This window comes from Neofelis nebulosa, chromosome 1, assembly GCF_028018385.1.
Source record: "Neofelis nebulosa isolate mNeoNeb1 chromosome 1, mNeoNeb1.pri, whole genome shotgun sequence".
Lineage (NCBI taxonomy): Eukaryota > Metazoa > Chordata > Mammalia > Carnivora > Felidae > Neofelis > Neofelis nebulosa.
The window spans coordinates 107646617-107671146 of record NC_080782.1 but is presented as its reverse complement, the minus strand read 5'-3'; the positions used below and the strand labels follow the sequence as shown (position 1 = coordinate 107671146).

At 36.5% G+C, this 24530-nt stretch overlaps 1 protein-coding gene across 9 annotated transcripts in view; it reads right to left on the bottom strand.

Annotated features, from left to right (window-relative positions):
• The window catches only part of ADAMTS6 (ADAM metallopeptidase with thrombospondin type 1 motif 6), a 307211-nt gene that overhangs the window by 172107 nt on the left and 110574 nt on the right, over positions 1-24530 (bottom strand). For 8 of the 9 annotated variants that reach the window (XR_009262159.1, XM_058731323.1, XM_058731301.1 and 5 more), the window contains one exon: positions 3792-3835. The exons of the other annotated variant lie outside the window; for it this stretch is intronic. Coding sequence is in view for 7 of the 8 variants with exons in the window: in XM_058731323.1 (XP_058587306.1) it covers positions 3792-3835 (44 nt within the window). In the remaining variant the exon portion in view is untranslated. The remainder of the gene's footprint in view (positions 1-3791; positions 3836-24530) is intronic. 9 annotated transcript variants of the gene reach the window in all.

The following is a 24530-nucleotide window of genomic DNA, read 5'->3' as shown; positions in this document are numbered from 1 at the left end:
AAGCAAAATATATCCACATTATTTTTCTAAAGAGATCTGTTTAAGTTTAGTGGGTTCATAAAAATATACAAGCAACTTTTTAGTTACCAAAAAAAGGGAATCCCAAATAATTTTTTAATGACTTTTTTTTATAAAAGCAAAAATGAATGATTCAAAAGAGAAAAAGGAGAACTGTTAAAAAATAGGTTTTGCATTTCTTTAATCTTCTGAAATCAGTCCTGGTAGTGATGCAACAGTGTCTTTTGGTATTTTAATGGAAAGCAAGTCTTTCACGCACTCAGTGTATTTATCCCTCTCCCATCCCCCTTCAATGCCTTAGTTTTACTAATAAAGCAAAAACTACAGTGTTAACTTGCTGATTTTAGTGAAATGTTATGTTTTCAAGGTATTCCTCCCTTGGGAATTTTGGCCTGTAAAAGCTTTCATATTTACTTCCAAATAAATATCATGCCCTGTGAATTAATACATAACTTTAAAACAGTGCTTAGAAAAAAGAATTTTTGTATGAAAGATAAAATGTCATGTGTCATAAGGAAACAGATGCCAAATCATATTTAACACATATAGGGATGACAGTTATTTAGAAGAAATTGAAGGAAAAGTAGAAAAAACATTTTATATTTTATATGTTAGTAGTCTACTATCATTACCCAAGTAATAATTATCTCCCCACAAAAAGTGGTTCAAATTCAATTCAATGAATATTTATTGACTGCAATAAACAATGTTCTATGCTAGGTACAATTTCCCAGCTACACTAATTTGGAATAGTAAAAGCTATTCAGTTAATATTTTTACTGACAAGAAAGTTCTAGAAATTGTTTCTCTGTACCTTCTAATATAAAATATGAACATAATAGCCACACTGGAACAAAGTTGAGGTCAGTGTTAGATTACCTAATAGACTGTTTGCTTTTCCTACTGTTTTATGTGGAAGGAGCAGGAGTTGGGAAAGAGGTTGATTTCTGCCTCTCTGAGTTATTATAAATACTAGTGTTATCTTGTAGTGTCCTTCTACTGACTTAGAAGTCTTGAGACCTGAAGAAGAGGAAGTAAAAAGAGGTACTAGTTGCGACAAGGTGACTTGATTTTTTTTTGTTAATCAAAAATATTTAATCAATGTTACTTCCAAATTCCATTAAGAGAAAGAGAGAGAAGGAGAAGGAGAGAAAGAATACAAAAAGAGTTTGCTGTAGATTATCTGGCTTTAAGCTACTGAGTTCAATATCATCCATGATATTGGAAGAACAAAGCCACACTGAAAAATGTTTCTGTTTTGAGCTTTATGAAATTTGGCGAAAAAACAATTACAAAGAATAATTATTGTGAAATTAACATTTCTTCTATTTTCCAAAATATATTATTCCATGGGTTAGCTTTTTGCTTGTTGTTATTGTGGTTGTTTGGTCTATGCCATGTGGTAGTATTTTTCTCAATGACTCCCCAAGGTGTATTTGCAAGCACAGATTTACTTCTGTATCTGATAGAAAATTAACTTAGTTGTTCTACTAAAAGAACAACTTTAGAAAGAACATATTTGGGAAATAACTACTAGTTGAAAATGCAGAGCTTAATCTTAAGTGAAATAAAATAATTTAGATGTTATTTTTTACAACCCCTACAACTTTCTGTATTTCTATAAAATTGAAGTTGTCAAAGTTCTTACGTGTGACTGTGTTAATAGGGGTTTGATTACTCTTTGGGTCATTTAGATTTCCTCAGTTTGATGGCCACAGTTTGCACCCTTAAATCTACTTAGCCATGTAACAGTTGGTCATCAGAAGTACTAAGCAAGGTACAATATGCAAGTATTAGCATAAAACCAACATGAAAGTTGCCAGAATAACCACCCAAAAAGAAAAAAACCTGATAAATTCTGTACTGATAATATATTTTCCACATATGAAGGTCAACACATGTAAACATATGCACTCAGTTTTCACCATGACATAATACAAAAAATAATTTACAATGGTTTATAATTTGAAAAATAATTTATACTGAGCTTGAAAATGCATTGACATGTACTAAAGTATTATTGTATTCATTTGAGAAATTAATAAACTATAAAAGTTGGAATACATACTTGGGGAAAAAAAGAGATGTAGGGTAGAAAAATATCTTGAATCTACTTTGGTAAAAATAATAAGAAAAGTACAGGCAGTGTTATTACTAATATCCTAATAAAGAACATATCTCAATGTAAATAATCTACCTTCAAAAATCAGAATAGAATATGTGTATGTATATGTATACATATATACACATATGTATATCCTCAGAATATATATATACTAGAAAAATACAAGCTCTAGCTTTGAAGCTTAGTGTCCATTGTACCTAAAATTGATTAAGCACTTAGTAAATGCTTTATTGAATTTGAATAATAGAGAGGTTAGGTTAAACAGTATAATTTCTACAATAAGTAATAATACCAGTGCATTTTATAGTACTTCTTTACCAAACATCTTTCTTGAAATGATTTTTTACAATATCCCTGCTGCATAAGGGCAGATACTGCTCCTACTTCGTAGATAAGGAAATTGAGGAACAAAGTCCTAAATGAAGAGTAAAGGCTAATGCAATGAAACTGTCAAAGCCAGCTGTTAGTTTCCAGTTTAGGGTCCTTTCCAATGAATTACATTGTCTAATTAACCTAAAAACCTAAATCTTTTTGAAGTGAGATCTCTAAGGAAAGACAGCTCTTTTGCCACTATGCTTTTTAACTAGCAAACTTCTCCACTATAAATACTCAAATTGGTTAATTGGGATTTCTTGTTTACCCTTAAATCCCAAGGGAAATGCAGTAGGAGAAGAGTGGAAAGGCAGATAAAAATCAAGACAAGTCTCTATAAACAGGTGGCTTTCCGAACTCCCTAGGAAATTGGGTAACATCTTTTCTCCCATTTCGACTTAAATTTGATCTTCCCAAAATTCTTTTGAGGGGCATAGGAATAGATTTCACAATTGTTCCTTTACATATAAGAAAATTGAGACTTTTCATAGAGACAGTAAAAAATTCACCTTCAGGTGCTTAACTTTTGTATCTGTATAAAGTCTCTATGACACTAAAAAATTTATCATAGAAAAAAAAAAGCCTGTTCTTAAAAATAACTCTAGTTGCTTAACAATTAAGCCTACTTGAAAGCTATCATTTTCCTCCATTTATATTTGCAGTTAACTTTTAACCAGAATGAAGTTATGCTCTGCAACAAAATGTAATTTTTTTAATTCTAAAATACTACAGAAACGCTTTTCAAAAAAACAAATGATATCTGGGGAGCAAAAGAAAAATACTCCTGTCGTCTCTCTCTCTCTCTCTTATTTTATTGTTGTTCAGGTACTGAAAATTTCTAATATCCTAATTTACAGGGATATACATGTTCCACAAAATTGCACCGAAGGAAGTACATTAAGAACACAACATCTCTCCTTTAAGTATCCCCCCCCCCCCCCAGTTTTCCCCCTTTCCTTTCCTAGCCTGATATTTGAAGATGCTGTTTGCTTTCCTTTGCTCTCAAATTCCTTGGTATTTTGGAAAATACATTATAGAGTGGTAACTTTTGATTCAACATGATTGTTTGAAGATTTAGAAACATCTTCTAAGTTGTTTTTAATCATCATTCCACTTGTTTCCTAGTAAGTGACATACCACAAAGGTTAAGTTTTTAACAATTTATGGGAGTAATTTCAGATGTGCCAGAAAGGAAAATGACCAAATTAATGATGAAGAGTAAAGTCACTGGACCAAAAAGACAATCTGAACTATCCTCCCTTCATAAAAAACTTACCCAATGTTCCACAGGGCTTATTTTTATAAGTGCAGATATCATATCTATAGAGGAGAAAAAAGAGAGATGAAATTTGTAATCTGATCAAATTTGTAAAATATTTTCGTATATTCATCACATTTCTTTCTTGGAGCTCTGGGTTGTCAGACCACAATCAGTGCAATTATGAGCAGCCAGCTGGAGTGTCGGCATTTTCAGCACTCTGGGGGACACACCGGCTGCACTACACTCGCAGCCTCTGGCTGCAAGCCAATGGGACACCTGCCAGTAAGAAAGAAAGGTTAAAGTGGATTTCTGTAATTGCAAGTTCCAGAAAACCATCTACCATACTGTTTTGAAGCTAGAATAGCTTGTCTGCAGATTGCTACTGCTTCTACAAAAAAGCAAATGAGTGGCTTTTTATCCCCAATCTCTTTGAACCTGCTGGAATATTTTTTTTTATTATAGCCACAGATTGTGTTTTATACTGCTGAGCTATGAGAACTATCTGGAGTTCTTTCAACTCTAACACAGGTTCTTGTTTTAAAAAATTAGCCCAATACAGCAATGGGAATAAAATTGATATCATATAGTTTTCCGACTTGCATACCATCAATTTAGCATGTTTAAAATACAAGTATTTTTAAGTGAATTTGCAAATAGTTAAACAAATAGCTCAACAGAAGCTTTCCTAATGTTGGCTGGGCTTACTCTAATGCTATACTGCATTATAACTAAATAGAAAATATTAAGTCCATAGGTAATGTTGCATATTTTAAAATACATTACATTTAGAAAGCTAAATCAGTATTGATATGAAAACCTATTCTAAGCATTTTTATATATTCTTGTAATCTTTAAAACCAAAAGCATTCCATTTTAAAGTGAGAATAAAAAAGAAATTTAAAATCACTGATCATTTTTATTAGCCTATGTTTTATGCTAGAAATGAAAGCTTTTCAGGTAAAATATAATATTTCACAAGCTACAGGAAAATCCAAGTTATAAAAGTTCTTTGATTGTACATAAATAATAGTCCATATACTGAGGGAAGGGATTAATAATTAATCCCTTCTTGTTCACCAGATCAAAATGTATTTTCAAGAAACAAATATCACTTCTTTTTTTTTTTTGAAGGAAGATGGCAGCGTAGGAGGATGCTGGGCTCACTGCGACCTGCTGATCACTTAGATTCCACCTACACCTGCCTAAAGAACCCAGAAAACCACGAGAAGACTAGCAGAACGGAGTCTCCGGAGCCAAGCATAGACTAGAGGCCCACGGAAGAGGGTAGGATGGGTGGAGAGGCATTGTGCGCTACACGGACTGGCAGGAGGGAGCCGGGGCGGAGGGGCGGCCCGCCGGCCAAGCAGAGCACCCGAGTCTGGCTGGCAAAAGCAGAGGGGCCAGATGGAGTGTGTTCTGACAGGAAGCGGGACTTAACATCTGGAAGGTTATAAGTTAACAGCTCTGCTCGGAGAAAGGGAGGGCTAGAGGACATCGGGAGGGAGAGTTGTTGAGCCCCGGACTACAGAGCGCAGCTTAGCGGGGAACAAAGGTGCTCGCCAGCGCCATCTCCCTCGCCCATCCCCAAGCCGAAATCCCAAAGGAAACCATTTCCTGTCAGGGAACTTGGTTGCACCACGCAAACACCCAAGGCTGAGCTTCTACGGATCCATCCCTCCAGCAGCGGGTCTGACTCACTGCCTCACTGCCAGTACCGCAAGGCCCTGAAGGAAAAGTGAGCTGTGCTTGCCCCTCCTGCCCCTGTGCACGTTGCCGATTCACCCCAGCTAATACGCCAGATCCCCAGCACCACAAGCCTGGCAGTGTGCAAGTAGCTCAGATGGGCCACGCCACCCCACAGTGAATCCCGCCCCTAGGAGAGGGGAAGAGAAGACACACACCAGTCTGACTGTGGCCCCAGCGGTGGGCTGGGGGCAGACATCAGGTCTGACTGCGGCCATGCCCACCAACGCAAGTTATTCAAGACAGCACAGGGGAAGTGCCCTGCAGGCCCGCACCACTCCAGGGACTATCCAAAATGACAAAACAGAAGAATTCCCCTCAAAAAAACCTCCAGGAAATAACAACAGCTAACGAACTGATCAAAAACGATTTAAACAATATAACAGAAAGTGAATTTAGAACTATAGTCATAAAATTAATCACTGGGCTTGAAAACAGTATAAAGGACAGCAGAGAATCTATTGCTACAGAGATCAAGGGACTAAGGAACAGCCAGGAGGAGCTAAAAAATGCTATTAATGAGCTGCAAAATAAAATGGAGATGACCACAGCTCTGATTGAAGAGGCAGAGGAGGGGCGCCTGGGTGGCTCAGTCGGTTAAGTGTCCGACTTCAGCCTGGGTCACGATCTCACGGTCCATGAGTTCGAGCCCCGCCTCGGGCTCTGGGCTGATGGCTCAGAGCCTGGAGCCTGCTTCCGATTCTGTGTCTCCCTCTCTTTCTGCCCCTCCCCCATTCATGCTCTGTTTCTCTCTGTCTCAAAAATAAATAAACATTAAAAAAAAAAAAAGAAGAGGCAGAGGAGAGAATAGGTGGACTAGAAGATAAAATTATGGAAAAAGAAGAAGCTGAGAAAAAGAGAGATAAAAAAATCCAGGAGTATGAGGGGAAAATTAGAGAACTAAGTGATGCACTAAAGAGAAATAATCTACACATAATTGATATTCCAGAGGAGAAAGAGAGAGGGAAAGGTGTTGAAGGTGTCCTTGAAGAAATAATAGCTGAGAAATTCCCTGATCTGGGGAAGGAAAAAGGCATTGAAATCCAAGAGGCACAGAGAACTTCCTTCAGACGCAACTTGAATCGATCTTCCTAACGGCATATCATAGCGAAAGTGGCAAAATACAAGGATAAAGAGAAAATTCTGAAAGCAGCTAGGGATAAATGTGCTCTAACATATAAAGGGAGACCAATAAGACTAGTGACGGATCTCTCTACTGAAACTTGGCAGGCCAGAAAGGAATGGCAGGAAATCTTCAATGTGATGAACAGAAAAAAATATGCAGCCGAGAATCCTCTATCCAGCAAATCTGTCATTTAGAATAGAAGGAGAGATAAAGGTCTTCCCAAACAAACAAAAACTGAAGGAATTCATCACCACTAAACCAGCCCTACAAGAGATCCTAAGGGGGATCCTGTGAGACAAAGTACCAGTGACATCGCTACAAGCATGAAACCTACACACATCACAATGACTCTAAACCCATATCTTTCTATAATAACACTGAATGTAAATGGACTAAATGCGCCAACCAAAGACATAGGGTATCAGAATGGATAAAAAAACAAGACCCATCTATTTGCTGTCTACAAGAGACTCATTTTAGACCTGAGGACACTTTCAGATTGACAGTGAGGGGATGGAGAACTATTTATCATGCTACTGGAAGTCAAAAGAAATCTGGGGTAGCCATACTTATATCAGACAAACTAGACTTTAAATTAAAGGCTGTAACAAGAAATGAAGAAGGGCATTATATAATAATTACAGGGTCTATCCATCAAGAAAAACTAACAATTATGAATGTGTATGCGCCGAATACAGGAGCCCCCAAATATATAAAACAATTACTCACAAACATAAGCAAGCTTAACATGGTCAATAAAGAAACAAGGGCCCTGAATGATACATTGGTTCAGATGGACTTGACAGATATACTTAGAACTCTGCATCCCAAAGCAACAGAATATACTTTCTTCTCGAGCGCACATGGAACATTCTCCAAGATAGATCACATACTGGGTCACAAAACAGCCCTTCATAAGTATATAAGAATTGAGATTATACCATGCATACTTTCGGACCACAATGCTATGAAGCTTGAAATCAACCACAGGGAAAAAGTCTGGAAAACCTCCAAAAGCATGGAGGTTAAAGAACACCCTACTAAAGAATGAATGCGCCATCCAGGCAATTAGAGCAGAAATTAAAAAATATATGGAAACAAACGAAAACGAAAATACAACAATCCAAACGCTTTGGGATGCAGCAAAGGCAGTTCTGAGAGGAAAATACACTGCAATCCAGGCCTATCTCAAGAAACAAGGAAAATCCCAAAAAGAAAATATAACAGCACACCTAAAGGAAATAGAAGCAGAACAGCAAAGACACCCCAAACCCAGCAGAAGAAGAGAAATAACAAAGATCAGAGCAGAAATAAACAATATAGAATCTAAAAAAACTGTAGAGCAGATCAAAGAAACCAAGAGTTGTTTTTTTTTGAAAAAATAAACAAAATTGATAAACCTCTAGCCAGGCTTCTCAAAAAGAAAAGGGAGATGATCCTAATACATAAAATCATGAATGAAAATGGAATTACTGGGGCGCCTGGGTGGCTCAGTCGGTTAAGCGGCCGACTTCGGCTCAGGTCATGATCTCACGGTCTGTGAGTTCAAGCCCCGCATCGGGCTCTGTGCTGACAGCTCGGAGCCTGGAGCCTGTTTCAGATTCTGTGTCTCCCTCTCTCTGACCCTCCCCCGCTCATGCTCTGTCTCTCTCTGTCTCAAAAATAAATAAACGTTAAAAAAAAATTAAAAAAAAAAAGAAAAAAAAAAAAAGAAAATGGAATTATTACAACCAATCCCTCAGAGATACAAGCAATTATCAGGGAATACTATGAAAAATTATATGCCAACAAACTGGACAACCTGGAAGAAATGGACAAATTCCTAAACACCCACACACTTCCAAAACTCAAACTGGAGGAGATAGAAAGCTTGAACAGACCCATAACCAGCGAAGAAATTGAATCAGTTATCAAAAATCTCCCAACAAATAAGAGTCCAGGACCAGATGGCTTCCCTGGGGAATTCTACCAGACATTTAAAGCAGAGATAATACCTATCCTTCTCAAGCTATTCCAAAAAATAGAAAGGGAAAGAAAACTTCCAGACTCATTCTATGAAGCCAGCATTACTTTGATTCCTAAACCAGACAGAGACTCAGTAAAAAAAGAGAACTACAGGCCAATATCCCTGATGAATATGGATGCAAAAATTCTCAATAAGATACTAGCAAATCAAATTCAACAGCATATAAAAAGAATTATTCACCACGATCAAGTGGGATTCATTCCTGGGATGCAGGGCTGGTTCGACATTCGCAAATCAATCAACGTGATACATCACATTAATAAAAGAAGAGATAAGAACCATATGATCCTGTCAATCGATGCAGAAAAAGCATTTGACAAAATTCAGCATCCTTTCTTAATAAAAACCCTCGAGAAAGTCAGGATAGAAGGAACATACTTAAACATAATAAAAGCCATTTATGAAAAGCCCACAGCTAATATCATCCTCAATAGGGAAAAACTGAGAGCTTCCCCCTGAGATCTGGAACACGACAGGGATGTCCACTCTCACTGCTGTTGTTTAACATAGTGTTGGAAGTGCTAGCATCAGCAATCAGACAACAAAAGGAAATCAAAGGCATCAAAATTGGCAAAGATGAAGTCAAGCTTTCACTTTTTGCAGTTCACATGATATTATACATGGAAAATCCAAAAGACTCCACCAAAAGTCTACTAGAACTGATACATGAATTCAGCAAAGTTGCAGGATACAAAATCAAGGTACAGAAATCAGTTGCATTCTTATACACTAATAATGAAGCAACAGAAAGACAAATAAAGAAACTGATCCCATTCACAATTGCACCAAGAAGCGTAAAATACCTAGGAATAAACCTAACCAAAGATGTGAAAGATCTGTATGCTGAAAACTATAGAAAGCTTATGAAGGTAATCGAAGAACATATAAAGAAATGGAAAAACATTCCGTGCTCATGGGTTGGAAGAATAAATATTGTTAAAATGTCAATACTACCCAAAGAAATCTACACATTCAATGCAATCCCAATCAAAATTGCACCAGCATTCTTCTCGAAGCTAGAACAAGCAATCCTAAAACTCATATGGAACCACAAAATGCCCTGAATAGCCAAAGTAATTTTGAAGAAGACCAAAGCAGGAGGCATCACAATCCCAGACTTTAGCCTCTACTACAAAGCTGTAATCAAGACAGCATGGTATTGGTACAAAAACAGACACATAGACCAATGGAATAGAATAGAAACCCCAGAACTAGACCCACAAAAGTATGGCCAATTAATCCTTGACAAAGCAGGAAAGAACATCCAATGGAAAAAAGACAGTATCTTTAACAAATGGTGCTGGGAGAATGGACAGCAACATGCGGAAGAATGAAACTAGATCACTTTCTTACACAATTCACAAAAATAAACTCAAAATGGATGAAGGACCTGAATGTGAGACAGGAAACCATCAAAACCCTAGAAGAGAAAGCAGGAAAAAGCCTCTCTGACCTCAGCCGCAGCAATTTCTTACTTGACACATCCCCAAGGGCAAGGGAATTAAAAGCAAAAATGAACTCTTGGGACCTCATGAAGATAAAAAGCTTCTGCACAGCAAAGGAAACAATCAACGAAACTAAAAGGCAACCAACGGAATGGGAAAAGATATTTGCAAATGACATATCGGACAAAGGGCCAGTATCCAAAATCTATAAAGAGCTCACCAAACTCCACACCCGAAAAACAAATAATCCAGTCAAGAAATGGGCAGAAACATGAATAGACACTTCTCTAAAGAAGACATCCAGACGGCCATCAGGCACATGAAAAGATGCTCGTCACTCCTCATCAGGGAAATACAAATCAAAACCACACTCAGATATCACCTCACGCCAGTCAGAGTGGCCAAAATGAAGAAATCGGGAGACTATAGATGCTAGAGAGGATGTGGAGAAACGGGAACCTACTTGCACTGTTCGTGGGAATGCAAACTGTTGCAGCCGCTCTGGAAAACAGGGTGGAGGTTCCTCAAAAAATTAAAAATAGACCTACCCTATGACCCAGCAGTAGCACTGCTAGGAATTTACCCAAGGGATACAGGAGTACTGATGCATAGGGGCACTTGTACCCCAATGTTTATAGCAGCACTCTCAACAATAGCCAAATTGTGGAAAGAGCCTAAATGTCCATCAACTGATGAATGGATAAAGAAACTGTGGTTTATATACACAATGGAGTACTACGTGGCAATGAGAAAGAATGAAATATGGCCCTTTGTAGCAACGTGGATGGAACTGGAGAGTGTGATGCTAAGTGAAATAAGCCATACAGAGAAAGACAGATACCATATGTTTTCACTCTTATGTGGATCCTGAGAAACGTAACAGAAACCCTTGGGGGAGAGGAAGGAAAAAAAAAAAAAAGAGGTTAGAGTGGGAGAGAGCCAAAGCATAAGAGACTCTTAAAAACTGAGAACAAATTGAGGGTTGATGGGGGGTGGGAGGGAGGGGAGGGGAGGTGATGGGTATTGAAGAGGGCATCTTTTGGGATGAGCACTGGGTGTTGTATGGAAACCAATCTGACAACAAATTTCATATATTAAAAAAAAAAAAAGAAACAAATATCACAACCAGCATTCCACCTTACCATTGAACTCATTAAAAACCCTGGAGATTCCCTTTCCCTATTTTTAGAATTTCAAACTCTTCATCTTGTATGCTTTACATTTGGGGAAGGGGATTTCTTCTCTAGCATAGCTTTCTCTTCTGATCATTCACATACTCATCCCCGCACCCCTTGTCTCGTAATTCGTAAACCATGGGATTGCAGTTATCTGTACGTTCTTGAATGTAAGATATAGAAAGGGTACTTGGTGTATTTACCAAAGCACTAGAAAGTATATTCTCTGTGTCACAATCTACCTCGTGATCATACTATCCAATGCCTATAATGTTACGTACACATAACCCATCCCAGGAGTCTTCAAGAAAATGTAAACAAAGGCTTTTCATAAGTAACGCAGATACAAATATCTATAGGGAATCTATATCCAAATTCTCAACTTCCATATATTCCCTTTCCTAAAACTGACCTGCCTACAAATGCAAGCACCTGCAAGCAACCAGTTTTCCTTTCCTCTTTTTCCTTTCATAATTGCGCTGTTTCTATTTTACAAAAAAGAAAGCATACGTCTCACCCATCCAAACATTGTTATGGTGCATTGCCTCCTGGCTGTAAAAGTCTCAAGAATATATGCAAAGAGATAATTCAAGAATGCATTCATCCTGGGGTCCATCCATTATGAATAAAGCAAGAAAATTAGAAGGGGATATAGTTTGAATTCAGAAGCGAGACAGTTTGCATGGGATGTGTTAACATGGTCATTTGATCTAAAAAATGAAGTCAGGTGTGTTATTGATTGATAACAAGTCTGACTTAGCTAAGGATTTTGGCAATGAGGGCTGATTTAGCCCATTCAACCATATGGTAAACATTTTTCATGATTCAGTGAAATAGACAATAGTTACCGTTAACATGTTTTTAACTATAATCTCTGTAGCTACTTAAAGTTATAATAAAAAGTATTTTATTTTTATTTTTTAATGTTTATTTATTTATTTTGAGAGAGAGACAGAGAGTGTGAGTGGGGGAAGGGCAGACAGAGGGAGTGAGAATCCCAAGCAGGCTCCTCACTGACAGGGTGGAGCCTGACGTGGGGCTAGAACTAATGAACCGTGACATCATGATCTGAGCCGAAACCGAGTCAGATGCTTAACCGACAGAGCCACTGAGGCGACCCTAGATAGTAACTTTGAAATTTGCAAAGTGGTATGTCATTTTTCCAAATCATTTTACGAGGCAAATTAAGCAAAATTTTTGAAGATCACAGACAAATACAATTTCTATTTCCACCTCATAGCAGTCCTTTCTCATCTCCTCTCATTGCTTTCATTTTGCATACACTTTTTATGTTACACTCATGATGAAAATTATTTCATTCTGTCATGACTGCCCAAAATGCCCACACAAAGGCTAAAGCCATCAACAAATAATGCAAGCTAAAGCATCTTAGAATAAGATCATTCTATTTGCATTTTCTTCAGCTTTTCCCAATCTTCTAACATACCTATAGAATTCTCTATATAGGAAAAAGACATACCATTTCCTTGTAGCTTTTGCATTCACTTCATGCTGTATCCTTCTCTAGTCTATATTCACCAACAATTATGATCTACATATTTACTTTAATACCAAGTGCTGAAAAGCAACATTTTTACTTTCATTTTCTCATACATGGATTTGCTAAGGACCTATTTTGTGTCCAAGTATATTGTCACATAATGGGATCTAAATAAAGTTGGGTAGGTTAATTGTGGTCTATTTGGGAAATGACATATAAGCAGGTAAGTTACAACAATGTGGAAAGATGATTAAATAAAATAAGTGTAAAAAAAGTTAAACTTACACCCAGTAGAGCCAATACTTGATAGCTGTTATAATGATGACTACTGCCATAGTCAAGTTATATATAAAAATACTATGAAAATAGAGAGGAAGGAGGAATTCCACAATAGAAAACTAAAAAAAAAAAAAGATTCACATAGGACATAACATTTGAAACAGATTTTAAATATATAACCAGATAAAATAGAAAAATAAAGGCATTCCAGGCAGAGAACAGAATAATCAAAGGAACAGAATCTGAAAGGGTATGGCATATTCAGGAAACCATCAGAAGTTCAGAAAGGCTGAAGCATTGAATATATAGGATAAAATATCGAAAAATTAGTTTAGAGAGTTTCTGTTGGGGGGACAGATTATTAAGTGCCTTGAATACCAAACCAGTTTTTTCTCTATAGAAAAAAAAATACTTAGAAAATACTTGGCATAGTACAAAAAATATATTTATATAAGTGTGTTTACAGATAAAAATCTGGGAGGATAACAGTGGATATATACAGAAGAGATGGGAGAATGGGGAAATTATAAAGATTTTTACTCTGCTGTTCACATTTCTGTATAACTAACATTTAATCAGAAGGTGTTCCACCTATGGCTGCCTCTAATGACCAACACAAGAGATAACTGAAAAGAAGCTTTATGTATGTTAAATAAATGTTGAAAAAGATGTTTTTCAATGAAGAAGAAATATTAGTGATGTTCCAGATTACGTACATTGGTCAAAATATTTCAGAAACACTCCCCCGATCTGCATGAACACATACAACAATGCAGCAAACTTTGCAGGCTGTACACTTAACGTAAAGCACCTGGTGTTTGTGTTGTGTGTCTAATCATTGCTTGAAAGATTATGGTGTCAGTAAGGGTAGTGGAATTCTGTCCCTAAAATGGGTTTATGTACCAAATGAGTGCATTTTTCATGGAAAAGGTTATAAGCGCACCTAAATAACTGAGAGCTGGAATGTAATCAGGCTTATCAAACAAGGAATAGGAACTATTTTGTAATTCCTTGTTTGTTTAATACATATTTGTGTGCTTAGTGGCATTTGCTCTAAAACTTCCCTTCATTATAACTGATAACAACACTTACTCAACAAACCATAAGAGTGTGCCTGACCATATTAAGTCCAGTTTGAAACAATAAAAACCCATGACTGATGGGAGGAAGAGGTGATATGGTAATAAGAAAAATAATTCATATGTGGCCATATCCACCATGATACATACTTTTAAAAGATTTCTCTTCTTTAGGCTATTATTATAATTTAAGCAGAAGGAAGACTTCAGCCGTGGATTAAACACATTACACAGTTTTAGCCACAAATTACACAATATAGTATCAAGTTGTATTTATACCAATATCAAGAATGTTAATCTAAAAGACCTAGTTTCTATTCAAAGTAAACTTCCTCAACTATATTGAATTTCCATTTCAATGCAGAATTGATTGATATACCTTTCCATACCTTGATTGTATGTGCTTGCTCAACACTGTGTTACCTATACATAACAAAATGTTCAACATAAGTTCAAGGTAATAATTTGAGACATTTAAAAGTTAAACATCGCATTAATTCAGTTACTTTCTTATTTTTATAAATGTACTATTCTACATTTTACCTTTTAAAATTTCTTATTCCACCCATTCTCTCATTACTATTTTCCCTTCTTTTTCATGTATAAATGTCTGAGTCTTTCCCATCCTACAAACTATTCTCTTTGCTGTCAGTCCCATATTTCTACAGATGAAAAGAATCTTAGAAAGTTATCTAATTCAAGCTATATTATACTTGAACCATGATTTGCCAAATTAGAACACGTATGAACCAGCTTATTTCAATCTTCTCAAATATTACCATTATCATCATTTTCAACATTATATTATGATAATTCTCATAAACTTCTCCCTGCACCCCCTTTTTTCTCCTGGATTTCTCATTTTTACCATGCATTGCATTTATTCTATATCCTATCAACTTTTCTGACATGCTATGGTTTTGCCTTATCTTCCTCCAAATTTGAGTCATGTCAGGAAAAACTACAAAGGAAAACAATGCAAGGAATCTTGCCTTATCACAAAGATGTAACTGGTGTGCTTTTAAGGCATTTTGCTGCTGGACAAAGTGAAGAAATGAGAGGCTGAGGAAAAGAAAAGGAGTTCCCCATTCCCTATTCTCAGCATCCTTTAAACAAATCAATCTTTACTAAATCTCAACCAACAAAGAAACAGCAGGAGGCCCTAAACTTAGGTCTTTGGTCTAAACTACAGGTGAGGCTAAGAAGTACAGCGGGGTCCTAAAAAGGGACAGAAAAGTTGAAATATGACTACAGAATGTTCTCTGGATTCTGAATTTGGATAGAATAACAACACCTCATCATTGTGGCACCTATTTTGTTTCCTTTTCATGAAAGAATAATAAAGGTCTCAGGGCAGATGAAAAAGCACTAAGAAACATGATCTAGGAAGTCTACATAACACCAGGTACCTAAATCCTGCTCTAGGATGAGTAGATGAATGCATACATTGTCATTCCCTTACCCTATGTTCATAAGGGAGGACTGACTGAGCAAAATCAACACCAGAGAGGTTGGCTGAATATCTGTTACTCTAACACTGGTACACTTTTCTGCTGTGGATACTTTCAATTCTTTAATCTCCTAATTACTTTTGGCTAGGCAAGGCTATCAGAAGAAATTGACCGAAACATATGATTAAGTTCCACTTTAAGGTCTGTAAAATATAGCACTACCTCACAATGATGAAATACCTGGATGGGTTCTTAAAACTTTTTCCAAAAACTACATTCCATTCTTATGTAAGAGAAACACTCATTGCAAAGAAGCATTCCTTTCAATGATTTAGGTTTGAAAATGGAATGAATCAGAATCTAAACCCTGAGTCTCATTTGTTTAACACTGAATCATGGACTTATTTCCAATCAAAATGTCCTGTGGTGAAAGTCAAGTGATAGTGACACAGCACTTGTCTGCTTTCTTTACGTGCACTGAGGCACCAGCAATATAAAACTGACTGCAGTTACAAAGACAACTATAGTAAAATAATGGAGAGAAAACATGATTTTAACCCAATATATGCAAGAATGTACTAACACTCTTGATGATAAATTAAAAAGATTCTAGGATCACTCGCCTTATTTTGGTCTGCTGTAACAGAATACCATAGACTAGATGGCTTAAATGACAGACATTTATTTCTTATAGTTCTGGAGGCTGGAAAGTTCAAGATCAAGGTACTGGCAGGTTTGGTGTCTGGTGAGATCCCATTTCTTAGCTTGTAGACAGCAAGCTTCTCCTTGTGTGTTCACATGGTCTTTCAATGATGCTTACTCATGAAGAGAAAACAAAGCTCTGGTGTCTCTCACCCTTCTGATAAGGGAACTAATTGCATCATGAGGGGCCCACCCTCATAATCTCATCTCAACCCAAAGACCTCCAAAGGGCCACATCTCCATACTAACAAATTGAGGACTAAGACATCAACACTGGAGTTTGGGGGGAGGGAAAACAAACATTCAGTTCATAACATTTCACCCCTACCATGCCCTCCAAATTAACGTCCTTCTCAATAAAAAAATACATTCATTCCCTCAACAGGCCCAAAGTCTTAACTCATTCCAATATTAACTCTAAAGTCCAGACTCTCATTTAAATATCATCTAAAGAAGATATGGGTGAGACTCTAGGTACAATTCATCCTGAGGAAAAACTCCTTTTTAGCTATGAACCTGTGAAATCAGAAAAGCTATGTGTTGCCAGAACACAATGGTGAGATAGGCATAGGATAGATGTTCCCATTCCAAAAAGGAGAAATCAGAAGAAAGAAAGAGGTAGTGGATCCCAAGTAGGTTTCCAAGTAGAGTCCCAAAACCTTCCATGGAACATGCCAGTGGACTTAAGGCTTGAGAATAATATAGGCTTGGACTCTACTCTCTGGACCCACTGGGGTGGGAAGCATCATCCATGTTTTCACATCCATGGCCCCACCCCTTTATTTTAGCAGAGTGCTGTTCACAAGGCTCTCTCTGTAAGGGTCCTACTCACTCTGCTGTCTATGAAGGCCTTCTTATGCACCTCTTGCAAGACAGTGCTTTCTTTCCTTTGAAACTAAGATGGAGGCAGTCTCGCCACCCAGGCCATGCACTCTGGGCTTGTGGTAGAAGTAGCAGCCCAGATGATCTCTGAATTGCCTTTGGGGTTCTTCTTCCCTTTTCTTGAAGGATAATGCATGTTCATAGGCTTCCTTTGTTCCCTCCTATTTTCTTGGTTTCCTTTAGTCCCAGCTGTTAGTGTTTCTCCTGATATAAACTGATCTCTATCTATTGCTAGCTCTCTTGAGATGGATGATCACTCTGTAGTTCACAGCCACACTAACCTCCTTATTGAATGGCCAGTCATACCTCAGTTTCTCTTCTGAACATGTTCCTCAATTGTTGCAATATAGACAGGCTGAGATTTTCCAAATATTTAGGTTCCAGTTCCTTTTTGTTTAGCAATTCCTTCTTCAACTCCTTTCCCTTCTTGCATTTTACTATAAGCAGTAAGGAGGAACTAACTTGATCCTTCATCATTCTGTTTAGAAATCTCCTCAGCTAAATACCCAATTTCATCACCCACAAGTTCCAACTTCCACAAAACACTAGGACATGAGCATAATTCAGCTAACTTCTTTGCTATCTGATAACAAGGATCACCTTTTCTCCATTATCCAATAACATATGCTCCATTTATGACCCAGATGTCACAAAAATGGCCTTTATCATCTACATTTCTACCAAAAACCTGTTCATAATAATTTGTGTATTCTATTAAAAAATGGAAGCTTCCTTTACAACTCTCCTCATTTCCTCCTGAAGTCTCACCAGAATTGCCTTTAAACGTCCCTTCATGGCAACCTTTGCTTCCTTTAGCCTGCACTCCAAAATTCTTTCAGCCTCTAATCACTATCCAGTTCTAAAGCTTTCACATTTTTAGGTATTTGTTACAGCAGCATCCCACTTCTCAGTACTAACTGCTGAATTGCTCACCTTGGGCTGCTATAACAAAATACCATAGACCAGGTGACTTATACAACATTAATTTCTCATAGTTCTGGATGCTGGGAAGTCCAAGATCAAGATGCTGGCAGAAATGGTGTCTGTGAAAGCCTTCTTCCTAACTTCCACACAGCCATCTTCCTGCTATAACCTCACCTGGTGGAGAGAGAGCTCTGGCCTTGTCCTTGTCTTATAAGCACAATAGTCCCACTATGGGGGCTCCACTCTCATCACCTCATCTAAATCTAATTCTCTCCTAAAGATCTACCTCCTAATGCTATCACATTGGAAGTTAAAGTTTCAACATATGAATTTTAGGTGAACACAAATATTCAGCCCATAACACCACTTTATTTTTACTATTTTTTTAAGTAAGCCATATGCCCACTACAGGGCTTGAACTCATGACCCCAAGATCATGTTCTACCAACTGAGCCTGCCTGGCAACCCCCTTAACACCACTTTACGTTATTTAAAAAAAAAAATTGTTTAACATTTATTTATTTGAAGGAGACAGAGTGTGAGTGGGGGAAGACAGAGAGAGAGAGACACAGAATCCGAAGCAGGCTCCAGGCTCTGAGCTGTCAGCACAGAGCCTGATGTGGGGCTCGAACTCATGTATCGTGAGATCATGACCTGAGATGAAGTCGGATGCTTAACCAACTGAGCCACTCAGGCACTCCAACACCATTTCAAATAAACAAATAATTTGTTGGGTTTATGTACCTCCTTTCACAGGTTATGCCTTTGATAATATTCAGCCCTTTATCTAAATGACATGAATTATCTCAAGAAAGTTACTCACTTGTATTTTCGAATGCCTAAAACCTAAGACCAACCATATGTATACTACTTGATTAAATGACATATTTATTATTATTATTATTATTATTATTATTATTTGAACATTTTACATGATAGTTCTCACAGATGTCTCATGGTTATTTGCCTAATGAATATGAGATACTTTTAGCTACTAATTCCTATCATAAGTCAGAGGCTGCCACTGTTTTTGCCCATGGAATTATTAAAGATTTACCATTAGTTTATAAAATATTTCTACAGCTATTTGCCTCATAATATGAGTTTTCCATTCATTCTAGTATATGTGCTGCCAAAGCCAGCACAAGTTTTCCATTCATTCTAATAGGGTATTTCTATTGGGAAGCACAGAGATAATTAGCTAGAAACACCCTTTGCTCTTCCAAAATTGTCCCGAAATCATTACAAAATACTGATTTACCTGACAAGATTGAAATTTCCATATCTAAATTATAAAAATCTACTAATACAGGATTTTCACTCCTTTCTAATCATGAACAGTCTCAATTCAACAGATTATAATAATTGTCCTCTAGGCCATTTCTCATTATTATCTCAATACTTTTCCATCTTTTTTTTTTAATGCTTATTTTTTTTTATTTTGAGAGAGAGAGAGTAAGAGCACATGCTCACAAACCATGGAGGGGCAGAGAGAGGGATGAAGAGAATCCCAAGCAGGCTCCACACTGTTAGCACAGAGCCTGACACAAGGCTTGAACCCACGAACTGCACGATCATGACCTGAACCAAAATCAAGAATCAGACACTTAACTGAAAGCCTCCCAGACAACCCTCCATCTCTTGATTAATTAAGTAACTTTCTCTCTGTCTTGTCACTAAGGTGTGATATATTTATTTACAATGAATAAACTGTTACTACATTTTTACACATTCACCAAAGTAATATATTATATTTTGAAATGCTGCCTTTTAATTACCAATGTATTTTGAACATCATTCCAGATATAGTAAAAGATGTAAAGTTATTTCTATAAATAGGCCTTATATTGTAAATAATATAAAATGGGCTGATTAATCAAAGTTCCAGAGTATACTAAATTTACCTAATTAATAAATACCACCCTGAAAGATATATTGTCTTCTTTAGGGAGTAAATAACAAGAATCCTAATATTCCATTGTAGCTCTATGAAAAAAAACGTACTATATATTATTTTTTTAAAGGTTTTAAATTTATTTATTTCGAGAGACATGGACAGTTTGGGGGGGCGCAGAGAAAGGCAGAGAGAGAGAGAGAGAGAGAGAGAGAGAGAGAGACAGAGACAGAGAATCCCAAGCAGGCTCTGCACTGTCAGTGCAGAGCCCAATGTGGGGCTTGAATCCATGAACTGTGAGATCACGACCTGAGCTAAAACCAAGAATTGAACACTTAACCAACTGAGCCACCCAGGGACCCTACATGCCATATATTTTTAACATTAAAATATTTACAGCCATTACAGCACCTAAAACAAAATGGATAAAAGTTTTGAATAAAAAAGTTGTTTCCTAAAAAATAAAATAACAGGTTGCTCTTTGTTTAGAAAACAAACTACATCCCTATAAAAATACAACTTTCTCTAGGATTGAGAAAAAAAATTATATTTGACATCAACATATAATGGAAATGCCTTATAAACAATGAAAAATTGATCAGTCCATTTTATATTATTTATAATACAAGGCCAGTTTATACAAATAACTTTATACCATTTAACACATCTAAATTTTTTTCTTTCTGGATTTTTTACTATAGCATCTTTTTAGTGTTATAGAACACTGTAGACCACAACAGCTCTTTGCCTCAAAAAAAAGTACACAGCTTATTTTGTCTTCTTCCTCAAAAACCTCAAAACCAAAGAAGCTATTTAAAGCAAAAAAGGAAAAGCATAATACACATGCAAAGCATTGCTCAATAGGAAGAAAAAATTTTCTATTGTAAGTAAGAGTCTTTAAATCTAGCCACAAGCAACCAATATCTAGTTCTGTTAGGCAGTAGTTTGGTACTCAATTTGCAAAGATAAATAATTTTTACTTATGGTCAGGAAAACTATTTAACAATATTGATTTGGAAAGCTTGGCTGCATTTTTAAAAAGCATATGAAAGGGCTACTTTTAGAAAAAAAAACATCACCACAGTACTTTACCACTTGTACACAGATAATATGTTTAATGTGATCATTTCTTTTTTTTATTGATATTTACCATCAAACCAATTAATAAGCAACAACTGTCATGTCTCTTCTAAGTGTAGTTACAAGAAAGAGGAGAAAGAGGTCACATTGAGTATCCTTCTGATTTAATGAAACATCAAACACTGTCTTATTAACAGGAACTGAGTATAACTCAAATTACATTACCTCTGTGAAATCACCTAGACACATTTGCCATAAGTACTAATCCTAAGTCAGAATTTCTCAGTCAGAAAAAAAAAAAAGAATGAAAAAAAAAGGCACGTTTACCTAATGAGCTATTGGAACAATAAATAGTTCAAATGCCTTGTGAGCACTTTGATATTATCAGTGAGGATATACAATGTTACAAAAATTTCACATGTCCCATAGCCACTTATTCTAACTTTCTAAATGTAAACCTCAGCTCATATTTAATCCGAATCCTTCATGCTGCAGGTTGTATTGATTTCTTTTTGTTTGACCTTCATTGAAGATTGAGAACATCTGGTCTCCATCCTTTATGCATAAGTTAAATACCTCTAAATCTTCTCTTCTCTGGAATAATAATAATCCCTGCTACTTAAGAATTTTTCTTTTAGGTTTCTTTCAACCCTTTAATCATCTTTGTGGTCCTTCTCTGAACTTTTTCCAAGTTCTCCACGTCCTTCCTTAGTGGTAGAGCCCAGAACTAGAAACAATGCTCTCACAAGGGCCTGACCAGCAGCAAGTACTACAGGGGAAAATAACCTCAAGTTTCCTGCATTCTTAATTCTTATTTATGTGACCTTGTGTTGTGTTTGCTTTCACCACAACACTACATTGTTAACTCATACCAATCTTGTTATTCCTTTACTATTAAGGGGGTTTCCAACTCTACTTAAACATAGTTATCCGTCCTCTGGATTATATACTATTTTTTCTCTCCAACCATAATGCTTTATATTTGTCCCCAGCTACATTTCATTATCCTACTTTCTATTCAGTATTTCAATTTGTTAAATTTAGTCTAACACTACTATCTACAGTGATACAAGGCATTGATTCCTCTTACTCCATTTCTCTCTAACTGGAATTGCCAAAAATTTATTAAGAATATTACAACATCTGAGGTGCCTGGGTGGCTCAGTTGGTTAAGTGTCCATCTCTTGATTTCAGCTCAGGTCATGATCTCAGAGTATGTGAATTCAAGCCCCATGTCCTGCTCTGTGCTGACAGTGCTGAGCCTGCTTGGTATTCTCTCTCTCCCTCTCTCTGCACCCCGCCCCACTCTCTCTCTCTCAAAATAAATAAATAAACTTTGAAGGAAAGAATATTACAACACCTAATCATTATCTGTTTACAAGAGGGACTTAATGTTTCGAAAAACTTGAGTGCTAGAACTCATCATCGTCTGAAAAAACTGTGCTTGCATAGGCCTTGTTACATTAGCTCCTCACCTTCAGGTCCCAGCCCAACACTAACTGCCTTAGGGACTAGATGATATAAGGTGTGAAAAACCAAAATGCTTTCATAACTTCATAAAGTCTCAGAGATTTTAAAATTTAAAATTTCACAATATGCGGATCAGTTTCTCTTGCAGAAGTTTACTGATAAATATTTTTTTTAAAAAGCACTTTTGTAATGAACTTAGTACATGTGGAGCTATGCCAGATAAAATAAAATGATAAAATAAAAATGTAAACCAATCTTGTGTCTACTGCATAGGAGCTAGATATTTAAACAATTTACTAACATGGAAGCACAGGTAGCCAGGTAAAATCCATGAAATCATCTATTGCTATCACACAAACATGAATTACATATCATACATAGATCAAGAGAAAATGCACTTAAGAGATGGAAGACAAGGACCACTACTTAATTGCCATGAAGAAATCATGGTGTTCTATGTTCTGTCTGAACAAAGCTGTTCCAAACCTGTAAAAATACCTGGTGAGCACTAACACTGTTCTCTACAAATTACAGAAATAAAAGGCATTTGTAAGTGATAAAACAAGAAACGAAGTTAATTTACTGTTTAAAATTAAAATGGTAGGGGCGCCTGGGTGACTCAGTCGGTTGAGCATCCGACTTCGGCTCAGGTCATGATCTCGCGGTCTGTGAGTTCAAGCCCAGCCTTGGGCTCTGTGCTGACAGCTCAGAGCCTGGAGCCTGCTTCGGATTCTGTGTCTCCCTCTCTCTCTGCCCCTCCCCCGCTCATGCTCTGTCTCTCTCTCTCTGTCAAAAATAAATAAACATTAAAAAATTTTTAAATTAAAATGGTAAACAAAAGAGGAATTAAAAATGATTAAATGTATTAGGAAGATGAGCCTACTTAAATCCGTATTTTTATTGATTTAAAATAGTGGGTTGTTTTTTTTAAATTTATGTTTATTTTTGAGAGACAGACAGAAAATGAGTCGGGGAAAGGCAGAGAGAGAGAGGGAGACACAGAATCCGAAGTGGGCTCCAGGCTCTGAGCTGTCAGCACGGAGCCCAATGCAGGGCTTGAACTCAAGAACTCAAGAACTGAGCCACCAAGGCACCCCTAAAATAGTGGTTTTATCAGTAAAATTAAAATCAGTGGCTTAAATCAGTAAAATTATTACCCGTAAGAGAAATAAATAAAAGAGAATGTCTAAAATTAACAAATCAGAAAGTTGTGGTAAAATCATATTATTTAGAGATCGAGTACTAACTCCTAGAAGTAACATCAGGGAAAGGATGTGGCAAGAGACTATTCTTCATTACCATAATAACATACTATTTTAGTGTTAAAAAATTAACAAAAAAATCCTGTTATATACACTTACCATGATGAGCACTACATAATTTACAGAATTGCTGAATCACTATATTGTATACCTGAAACTAATATAACACTGTGTGTTAACTATACTGGAATTTACAAACTACAAAAAAAAAAAAATCCTTTTCTATACAAGGTTGATTAAAACACAGTCCATGGTCAAAAGAAATTCAGAATATATTAGGTGATGAAAAATACAAATAAATTTTAATATGATAGTATTTAATAATCACAGAGAGCCATTAATGGTTTTTTTAGCCTAAAAACTGGGCAAGAGCCCCCAGGCATATATATAATTGCCATTCTCTCATAATCCACTTGTGTATATATGAAACTTAAGATCTCCTATCTTGATTCTTCTTCTAATTAAAAAGTAGAGTAAAACTGTCACCCTCATTTGAAGAATACTGTATTTCAAATAAGCATAATGGTAACATTGCACTCACAAAAAATTCAACCTACTCATCTTAGCCTATATGATTCTAAATGATCTGTCCCTGCCTCTCAGAACTATGTTTCCTCGCACTCATATTAACTATACATACCAACTTACATTCTTCCCCAAACATGCAAGGTTTATTTCTACCTAAGAATTCTTCCCCATACCTTCATAAGAATGA